The sequence below is a fragment of the Hemiscyllium ocellatum genome, chromosome 4, assembly GCF_020745735.1.
Source record: "Hemiscyllium ocellatum isolate sHemOce1 chromosome 4, sHemOce1.pat.X.cur, whole genome shotgun sequence".
NCBI lineage: Eukaryota > Metazoa > Chordata > Chondrichthyes > Orectolobiformes > Hemiscylliidae > Hemiscyllium > Hemiscyllium ocellatum.
The window spans coordinates 100,902,952-100,913,801 of record NC_083404.1 but is presented as its reverse complement, the minus strand read 5'-3'; the positions used below and the strand labels follow the sequence as shown (position 1 = coordinate 100,913,801).

Here is a 10,850-nt window from a genome sequence, read left to right as displayed (position 1 = left end):
TATAGTAACTGCTGTGATTGAATTACACATTTCCCATATTAGAACTCTAAAGTTTGAACAACAGGGAAATGTGCAAGTAAACATCAAATAGGTTGCAAGATCAGAATCAAGGTGCTACAAAAGAAATGGGATTTTTAAAATTAAGTGAATTTTAAGTGATCATGCAGAGATAGTGTAAATAAGGATTTACAGCATTTCTGTATTATATGCCAGTGCTGTGCAAGTGCCATCTTACTTTTATCTCAGGCAGCTATATTTTAAAAAATAAAGACTTTTGCTTGCCATATTGCTCATCCTAGAAGTGCTGCAATGGAAACTGTGGAGTCAAAGTAAAGCATATCACTTCTCGCGAGTGACAGAAGACAGCCAAAGACCAAACCATTCCAAACGGCCTGTGCAACTCCTTGGAACTAGTAAAGGTTTTGAAGCAATTGTTTATCTTTTCAATATGTGTGCACACAGAAAGAAAAACATGTATTATGGAAGCACTGGATATCCAATTCATTTCACAGCCAGTTTTGAAGTGTAGCTACTGTCTTAATATTAGGGAAATACGGAAACTAAACTCCATTAAGCAAAGTCCCACGATCAGCAATTAAATAATATACACAAACAGCTTTGGCAAGTTTGACTGAGCAATAAATATCAGAAGACAGAGAAAATTCCTAGTTGTTGTTCTAGTAGTTTACAGAATCAAAGGATTTTGACTTATTTTCCCATTGTACCTCTAAACTGACCACACCCAATGTATTCAAGATTATTTTGCTGATCAGCTTTCAAAATAAATTCTTCACATTTTACTTTACAGTGACTAATGTTAATTTAGAAGCATCTAAAAGGTCTAAAAAGGAAACTGTATATTTTGAAACAGATACTTAAACACATGTCCTAATGTAGTGCAGCAACAAAAATATTTGAAAAACCTTAAACCCAAACAAATGAAAATAGCAGACAGCTGATCCACAATGCTTTACACACACGAACACCATCAGGTTTCCCAACACCACATGATTTGTGAAAGCATCCTTAATACAGGTCAAGTGACCCAGTTAGGTGGACATAGTACTTCCTTACCTACCTTCTCTTATAAGAAGTCTAGCTCATGAGCCATTTATATACAGACCCATTCTTTGGGATGTGTGAACACTGTCCTGGCTTGGTCATGCGCATGTACAAGTCCTTGGCATTCCTCAGCTGGATACTGATACAAGGTTGAACATATATAAAATATCTATTAAACTCAAACAACTCTGTCTCATCAAATAAAAAGAAAATTAAAATGCTGCTGTGTTTTGCTGCAATAACTGCAATAATTCTCAATTCTCAGACAGTAACTTTTGAGTGAAGATATAAGAATAGGTGAAATGTCAGAATTAGGACATATTATATCTGTATGACTTCCTAACAATATTCCATAGCCCCATATTTTACAGGCGACGCTGTCCAGAAGCTACGCCTTATACAGTTGTATAGTCAGATTAAATTAGTTCAAATATTATAGCATCCCTAGAGGGTGGAAGCAGGCCATTCAGCCCATCAAATCTACACTGACCCTCCGAACAGCATCCCACCAGACTTACCCCATTTTTCCCATGGCTAATCCACCCAGTCTGCATGTCCCTTGTCACCATGGGCATCTTAGCATGGCCAATCCACCTAATCTGCACATCTTCAGACTGTGGCAGGAAACTGGTGCACCCAGAGGAAACCCACACCCAGACACGGGGAGAATGTGCAAACTTCACAAAGATAGTTGACCAAGGCTGGAATTGAACCCAGGTTCCTGGCACAGTGAGGCAGCAGTGCTGACCACTGGGCTGCCATGCCACCCTAAATAGCCTTATTTTTGGATTTACATCCACTATGTCTGTATGGGAATATTTATAGGACCCCTGAACAACATTCTGGCCCCTGAACCAGTTTCTTAACCAGATTTTGAAAATTCATTGTTGAAATCTAGGTATTGTGCCAGGTAATTACTGAACTTCCTTAATCACCATGAATGGATGCTGTATCGTTATTAACCACCAAACCAGTTTTAGCTACACCAAACATTTCAAAACCTTTTAAAGTTGCCATCGATGCTAGTGACATAGGAGTTACAGCTGTACCCCGAGGATGGGGTTGAACTGCCAGTTGGTTACTTTTCGAAGAAGCTCAACATCCACCAGAGGAAATACTCCACGATCAAAAAATAACTAATGCGTTTGGTATTGACCTTAGAACATTTTAATATGTATGTCGTGAACAAAGTGTCGAGACGGTTTTGTACAGTATTCACAATCCGCTTACATTCTTAGAACACTTTATAGGCAAGAATATGAGATTATTTAGTTGGAGTCTTATGTTACAGACTTTTAATTTAAAAATCATACACATTGCGGGTTGTAAGAATATAATCACAGGTGCATTATCGCGCATTTAACTGATAAAGTTTAGATTAGATTTGTATTTATTTACACACACACACACACACACACACACACAGTTATATGGCAAGAAGTTAAGGTGAACTTAGATTAAAGTTATCAGTATGTTAGGGGGATATAATTAAAGGGAGTCGGGGGACTGAGTTGAATACGGTTGCCATTTCAAAAGAGATAGTGCTAGAAAAGCTAAAAGGTCTTAAAATTGATAAATCTCCTGGCCCCGAAGGGATACATTCTAGAGTTCTGAGGGAGGTGGCTGACGAAATAGCGGAGGCATTGGTTGAGATCTTTCTAAAGTCAATGGAGTCAGGGAAAGTCCCAGATGATTGGAAGAATGCTGTTGTAACCCCCTTGTTCAAGTAAGGATCAAGACAAAAGATGAAAAATTATAGGCCAATTAGCCTAACCTCAGTTGTTGGTAAAATTCTAGAATCCATCATTTAGGATGAGGTTTCTAAATTCTTGGAACAGTAGAGTCAGATTAGAACAAATCAACATGGATTTAGTAAGGGGAGGGTGTGCCTGACAAACCTGTTGGAGTTCTTTGAAGAGGTGACAAGTAGGTTAGACCAGGGAAACCCAGTGGATGTGGTCTATCTAGACTTCCAAAAGGCCTTTGATAAGGTGCCACACGGGAGGCTGCTGAGCAAGGTGAGGGCCCATGGTGTTCAAGGTGAGCTACTGGATTGAGGATTGGCTGTCTGACAGAAGGCAAAGGGTGGGAATAAAAGGTTCTTTTTCAGAATGGCAGCTGGTGACAAGCAGCGTTCTGCAGGGTTCAGTGTTGGGGCCGCAGCTGTTCACGTTATATATTAATGATCTGGATGAAGGGACTGGGGGCATTCTAGCGAAGTTTGCCGATGATACGAATTTAGGTGGGCAGGCAGGTAGTACTGAGGAAGTGGGGCAGCTGCAGAAGGATGTAGACAGTTTGGGAGAGTCGTCCAGGAAATGGCTGATGGAATTCAATGTGAGCAAATGCGAGGTCTTGCACTTTGGAAAAAAGAATACAAGCATGGATTACCTTCTAAACGGTGAGAAAATTTGTAAAGCCAAAGTACAAAGGGATCTGGGAGTGCTAGTCGAGGATTCTCTAAAGGTAAACATGCAAGTTGAGTCCTTGATTAAGAAAGCGAATGCAATGTTGTCATTTATCTCAAGAGGGTTGGAATATAAAAGCACTGTTGTGCTACTGAGACTTTATAAAGCTCTGGTTAGGCCCCATTTGGAGTACTGTGCCCAGTTTTGGTCCCCACACCTCAGGAAGGACATACTGGCACTGGAGCGTGTCCAGCGGAGATTCACATGGATGATCCCCAGAATGGTAGGTCTAACATACGAGGAACGGCTGAGGATCCTGGAATTGTATTCATTGGAGTCTAGAAGATTAAGGGGAGATCTAATAGAAACTTACAAGATAATACATGGCTTGGAAAGGGTGGATGCTAGGAAATTGTTTCTGTTAGGCAAGGAGACTAGGACCCGTGGACACAGTCTTAGAATTAGAGGGGATAAATTCAGAACAGAAATGCGAAGACGTTTCTTCAGCCAGAGAGTGGTAGGCCTGTGGAATTCATTGCCGCAGAGTGCAGTGGAGGCCAGGATGCTAAATGTCTTCAGGGCAGAGATTGATAAATTCTTAATGTCACAAAGAATTAAGAGCTATGGGGAGAATGCGGGTAAGTGGAGTTGAAATGCCCTTCAGCCATGATTGAATGGCAGAGTGCACTCGGTGGGCCGAATGGCCTTACTTCCACTCCTATGTCTTGTGGTCTTATATTTAAAGAATAGAAAAAAATGAAGCCATATTTTCATTATAATGGTTCATTCTTTCTTAAGGGTAGAGGTGTTATGAAGATGTGGGTGCACTGTACCTTTAAGAGAGTTAAAAGCTAGCAGAACTACCTGACAGCATCAAGTGTTCTGAATAAGTTACAATGGAACATGTAGTCCAGCAGCCAGGGTATCTGGTTGCCTGGAGACAAAAACCAATTTGAATTAGGCCAATCAGTTTAGATTATAACCCCAAAACAACCAAACTCCAATCAAGTTTGAATTTAGTACATTGACAATATCAAAAGCCAATGACACAATCCAATGTTTTGGGGAAATAAGACTGGGAAAAATTGAACAGTTGAGGGAGAACTGCCAAAGGACCAACAGCTGTAGGCTGCCAGTCAGAACTCTCTGAGTGGTACCTGTCTAGAGAAGGAATTTGCACACAGAAAAACATCAATGTTGACCTGGAGAGCAAATCTACAAAGAGAAGATTTGACAGCTGGCTGGTTTTGAAATTTGAATTTTTTTAGTAAGTCTTAATCGGAGTGTTTTATTGGACTAGAATTATAGAAGGGTAAGTAAAAGATAGGTTAGAGGAAGGAGTTGTAAATACTTCTTAGTTAATTATTCTCTGCTATACTTTAAGAAATAAATTTGTTAATTTTTACTTTGGCCAATTTTGGTCAAATTTTCTCAAATTATTGCACGGGATAGATCTTTTCTGTGTTGTTGGTTTAAAATTCGCGGGGGGCGGGGTGGGATTTACCCTGTATCATAACAAATCATCTTGAATTATTGGCAGCAGTTTGGATTATGAGGTTCCATCAGAGAACAGTAAGGAATCACAATACATTGGTGTGGACTAAAGACACACACACAACAGACAGGATGGGTAAGAACAGTAAGTTAAACACAAAGGAAACTGGAGAAAGTCAGCAGGTCTATCAGCATCTGTGGAGTGAAATAGAGTTAATGTTTTGAGTCTGGTGTGGTTTCTTCATCTCACCTTTTCTTGTTTTGAAGAAGTCATACTAAGCTCAAAATATTTGTTCTATTTTTCTTCACAAAAGGTGCCAGACCTTTTGAGTTTCTCGAACATCGTCTGTTTGTTTTACTGTTCTAGCATCCATAGTATTTTGCTTTTATATGAACAGTAGGTTTCCTTTATCAAGGATAGAAGTGCATCAATTTAGTTTTTAAATTGCAACTCAAAACTTTATGGTGGCTTTCACTTCTAGTTCCCCACATTTTTGTACACACCTATACTCTATTTCTTTAGTCTTCACCATCAGGCAAGTGTTTCAAACAATACTTAAGCTTCTGGCAGAGGCCTCCATGTCGCTGTTTAAACAGTATAACAGACCTTCTTATACTAAAGCCAAACATCAGTAACAGCCTAACTTTGGAAAATAGTCTAAAATAGGCCTTAGGCCTTTCTACTTGCAAATAGTCCAACAGATACTTCAGATACACAACCTGGACATGTGAAATCTGAATCTGAGGTAGGCATGAGGGAGTCTCTGCTCTTTTTGCGGTTTAAAAAGGAGAGAGTGAAGAATTCAGGAGGTAATAGAATAGTGGTGGAGACTATTAATTGAAATTGCAGCTGCTTTCCCTGAAGATCAACTAGTACTGCAATTGGAGGTAGAGTTGTAAAAGCCCAAGTGCTCAGATAAGCAACAAAAAATTAGAGTGCCAGCGTTCCAAAGAGAATAGGTCATATTAGTAAGCAATAAGTTCTAAATCAACCTGCAGATTTTTGATTAAGGAATGGCTGTATGGGAAAAAATGATTTAAAAACCTACAACTTGCCCTTACTTAAACACACTGCAAATCACATATACATCAGTAATAACAAAAACTCTGTAAAAAATGCACATTTGTAACAAAGTATTTTCCTGTGCTTGATAGCAGTATAAATCACTTATAAATCACGTTGGTGCTAGAAGTGTATAGGAAGGGATAATTGTTATGGTAACATGCTGTATTAACTATGCATGTACAGCTATCTGTCATTTGTCAAAAATATCATCAGCTGCCACTGAAATAGATTAGTCATTGGAAATGTACCAGATTGAATTGCATTTATTTTCATCTAGAAAACTGATGGAGAGAAAATGGAAAATCATGCATCTATAGCATAGACATGTTTAGAATTTCTAGCATACGAATCAGATCTATATAAATAAGTGGATAGGATACCTTGGTTGGTAAGATCAAAATATATGATTGAGAAATTGTGCTCAGCTGGAATGGCTGAAATTGTCAATATTACACATCTAAGCAAGAAGCACTTATCAATATTTCACTTAATTTACCTCTCTTCAATATTGTCATTTCTACATAGTTACAGACCAACAGATGCTTGCCATCTCTTGGTCAACTCCACCTAGTTCACCCGGATGCATCCTCGGATGCAGACAGATCTCATGCAGTCAAATTCATTAATAGCTGAATACGGTCCTGCTCTTAACAGACATCCCCATAAATCACAACATAGTCACTGAATAGCAGTCTGCAACTTGAAACCTTGGCAAGGTTACCCTTCTGGCCCAAGGACGTTTAAGATTTTAATGTTGTACTCAGTCACAGAAGGTGAATAAGTGAGCTTTAAAAACACTGTTCTGAAGTTAAAATTAATTTAATTTACCTCATATAAGATGCACCACTAGGATTGTAGCTCTAGTAGTTAAGTATTCCTTCACCCATCAATTGAATTTTTAGTGTTCCACATGAACAACCATAAAAGTGGTCATCTGTTAAATGTTGGAAAAGGCACATATACGGATAATCACAAGGCAGTAATTTGTTTAATGGCATGGCAACATGCTCTGAAAAACAATGGCACTCTGAAGAAAATAACTATTTGAGGGAAAAAAGCACCAGGGCACAGTGCCCTGCTTTGATGAATTAATTAGAAAATGAGCATTTGACCTGAAACAATCAAGACATCCAAGACCAATGTTTCATCTCCTCCATGTCACATGTCACCTAAGTTGTGCCTTTAACCAGTAAGTGTAGGTTTCTGAGGATTAGTAATCTGTACTGTCTCCTTCATTGTAAGTTTATTATCTTTTAGTATATCATCTGGCACATATACAGTTGAGAAAAAGTTTATAGTGATAACACTCGAGATTTAGTCACAGTGTATAAACTGTAAACACTTCCATATTAGTTTTCATTAATGATCATTTTAAATCCATGCTTGCACATTTTATATTATGAAGCACAGCTTTTATTTTCCAATTTTTAATAATTTAATTACATTCCTAACTCTTCTTTGCATTCAGGTTACCTATTCCTCATGGGCTTCCAGAACTAGTACAAGACACCAAAAGAAAATTTAGATTCCCTCACAACTGATGGTTCCAATGCCATTTAACACTCAGCTATCAGAAGATTTTGCTTGGAATATTCTCATGAGCAAAAATCATGGCTATAGGAAGCTAGATTTCGAACTGTTCTAGCACTGCACTACTCAAGTTCAGAGATTTCAAAGAAGTCCTCATGACTCCACAATTGTGTGCATGATTGATTTGTAGGGGTGAACATTATATCACAGAGTAAACCATATCGTCAATATTACTGACACTGAGATGCACTGAAAACGGAGTGCTCATGAAGAGATCTAACAGTAAAGAATTATTGGACATGTCTGAATTATGTACCCACAAATACTTTTGAAAATAAATGGTCACTACAATAGTAGATTAATGATAATTTTTTGGAAAAATTGTGTAAACTATGTTGTTACAGAAATAAGTCAGAGGCTCCATCCAAAATAATTTGTTAGACTCTACAGTCATACCCGGATTTGCATTTTTAAGGTTTGTTTTAACCTTCTTTGTGAGTTGCTTTAGTCATTTGTTGGGGGATCAGGATTAATATCATTAGATTCAAAGTTAACACGGACATCTATTTCAAACCCACCGACTCCCACACTACCTCGACTACACCTCCTCACAAACCCCTTGCTCCCAATTCCTCCCACCTCTACTGTATCTGCTCCCAGGAGGAGCAATTCCACTCCAGGACATCCCAAATGGATTCCTATTTCAGTGACCGCAATCTTCCCTCCCATGTGATCAACAATGCTCTCTAGTGCATCTCCTCCACTTCTTGCACCTCCACTCTCAAATCCTACCTCTCCAACCATAACAAGAATAGAACCCCCTAACCCCACCCCAGTCAGCACCTTTCACCCCAGTAATCTCCAGATATAGCACATTATCTTCCGCCATTTCTGCCACCTACAGTCAGACTCCACCACCAAGGACCAAACAATGGAGTCACGGAGGGAATGGTCTCTGCAGAACGCAATATAGTTTTCCCTTCCCACTCCTATCTGTGTTCTGCAGAAACCATTCCCTTGGCGATTCCCTTGTTAGGTTCATGCCCCCACATCTAACCACCTTCCACTCCCGGCACCTCCCCCTGCCACTGAATAAGGTGTAAAACCTGCGTCCACTTTTCCCCGCTCACCTCCGTCCAAGGCCCCAAAGGATCTTTTCATATCTGGCAGAGATTTTCCTGCAAATCCACCCACCTCATCTACTGTGTCCATTGCTCTCGATGTGGTCTCCTCTACCTCAGGGAGACAGAATGCCAACTTGTGAAGTGTTTCAGGGAACATTTTTGGGACACCTGCACTAAACACCTCCGCCACCCTGTGACCTACCACTTCAACTCCCCCCTCCCACTCCCCCAAGAACATGCAAATCTTGGGGTCCTCCACTGCCAACTGGGACCCTTCAATCACATGGCAGCAACATCAACTTCACTAGTTTCCAAATCTCCTCTCCCCCTCCACCTCATCCCAGATCCAACCCTCCAACTTGGCACTGCTCTCTTAACCTGTCCTACCTGTCCATCTTCCTTCCTACCTATCTGCTCCACCCTCCCCTCTGACCTATCACAATCAACCTCCACCTGCATCCACCTATCACCTTCCCAGTTACCATCCCTCCCAGTCCCACCCCATTCTCCTATTTATCTCTCAGCCCCCTACGCACCCCCTTCCACCCCTTCCGCCCCTACCCTGTTCCCCTCACCCACATTCCAGATGAAGGACTTATGCCCGAAATGTTGACTCTCCTGCTCTGTGGGTGCTGCCTGACCTGCTGTGCTTTTCCAGCACCACTCTTTTCAGATCTGACTCTCCAGCATCTGCAGTCCTCACTTTCTCAAAGTTAACTTTAGCTGTTTGTCAGTAATTTTTTTTTATATCCCACCCCTCCCTCCAAGACCATGTTTCTGCTTGCAGTGAATTGACACCATAGTTCTCCTCCAGAAGGAAAGCTTGCCAAACTTTCTTGAGAGAGTCAATTTATTCTTCATGTTATACACTGGGCAAATAGGGTTTATGAAGAAGACAGGTTTAAGCTTAATACTCTGTGGTACAAACACTGGAAAATTGAGACTGAATAATAGAAAAGCAGAAAGTGCTGGAGAAGGTCAGCAGGTTTGGCAGCATTTGTGGAGAGAGAAATAGAGTTGATGTAGAGTCCAACTATTACTACAGAATGACTCTGAGGAACAGTCAGATCTGAGTTTTTCCAGAACTTGTTTTTATTTTAGATTTCCAGAATCGGCAGTATTCTGCTTTTACTTACGCAACTAAACAGAAACAAAAACAAAGAACCGAGGATACTGGAAATCTGAAACAAAAACAGAAATTGCTGAAGAAACTCAGCAGGTCTATCAGCATCTGTGGAAAGAAAACAGAATTGATGTTTGGGTACAGGTTTCTGATTTGTAGGTTTTTTATTTGTAAGGGAATGAAGGGTTACAGGAAGAAGGCAGGAAAATGGGATTGAGAAGCATAATGTCAGCTGTTTTTCTCTATGTTGTAACAGGGTGGTGAAGAATGCATGTGGCACTCTTGCCTTTATTGGACAGTGCATTGAGTATAGGAGTTGGGAGGCTGTACAGGACATTGGTTAGGCCACTTTTGGAATATTGCATTCAGTTCTGATCTACCTGCTACAGGAAAGATGTTGTGAAACTTGAACTTCAGAAAAGATTTACAAAGGGTGTTGGCAGGGTTGGAGGATTTGAGTTATAGGGAGAGGCTGAATAGGCTGGGGCTACTTGGCCTGGAGTTTTGGAGGCTGAGAGCTGACATTTAAAGAGGTTTATAAAATCATGAGGGGCATTGATAGGCTGAATAGCTAATCTCTTTTCCCCAGGGTAGGGGAGGCCAAAACTAGTGGGCATAGGTTTAAGGTGAGGGGGAAAGATTTAAAAGGGATCCAAGGGATCCTGTCTATGGAATGAGCTGCCAGAGGAAGTGGTGGAGGCTGGTAAAATTACAACACTTAAAAAGCATCTGGATGGGTATATGAATAGGAAGGGATTGGACAGATATGGGCCAAAGTTTGGAAAATGGGACCAGATTAGTTTAGGATATCTGGTTGGCATGGATGAGTTGGACCAAAGGTCTGTTTTTGTGCTGGACATCTCTATGATTCTATTTCCAAAGCCTTCTCCCATTTAGAACATAATCTACACCTCTCTTCTTCCCACTAAAGCACATAACTTCACATTTTTCCCACAGTTTATTCCATCATCCTCTTCTCTGGATAGTTTCATTGCAAATTATGTTTCTGGGCAAAGTATTAGAAGTATACTTATTTCTTTCAA

At 40.2% G+C, this 10,850-nt stretch overlaps 1 protein-coding gene across 5 annotated transcripts in view; it reads right to left on the bottom strand.

The window, feature by feature from the left end:
* esrp1 (epithelial splicing regulatory protein 1) overlaps positions 1-10,850 on the bottom strand; it is a 153,289-nt gene that overhangs the window by 74,487 nt on the left and 67,952 nt on the right. Inside the window, exon 15 of one of the 5 annotated variants that reach the window (XM_060823678.1) lies at positions 1,079-1,201. The exons of the other annotated variants lie outside the window; for them this stretch is intronic. Within the exon in view, the coding sequence (XP_060679661.1) occupies positions 1,112-1,201 (90 nt within the window). The 3' untranslated portion in view covers positions 1,079-1,111. The remainder of the gene's footprint in view (positions 1-1,078; positions 1,202-10,850) is intronic. 5 annotated transcript variants of the gene reach the window in all.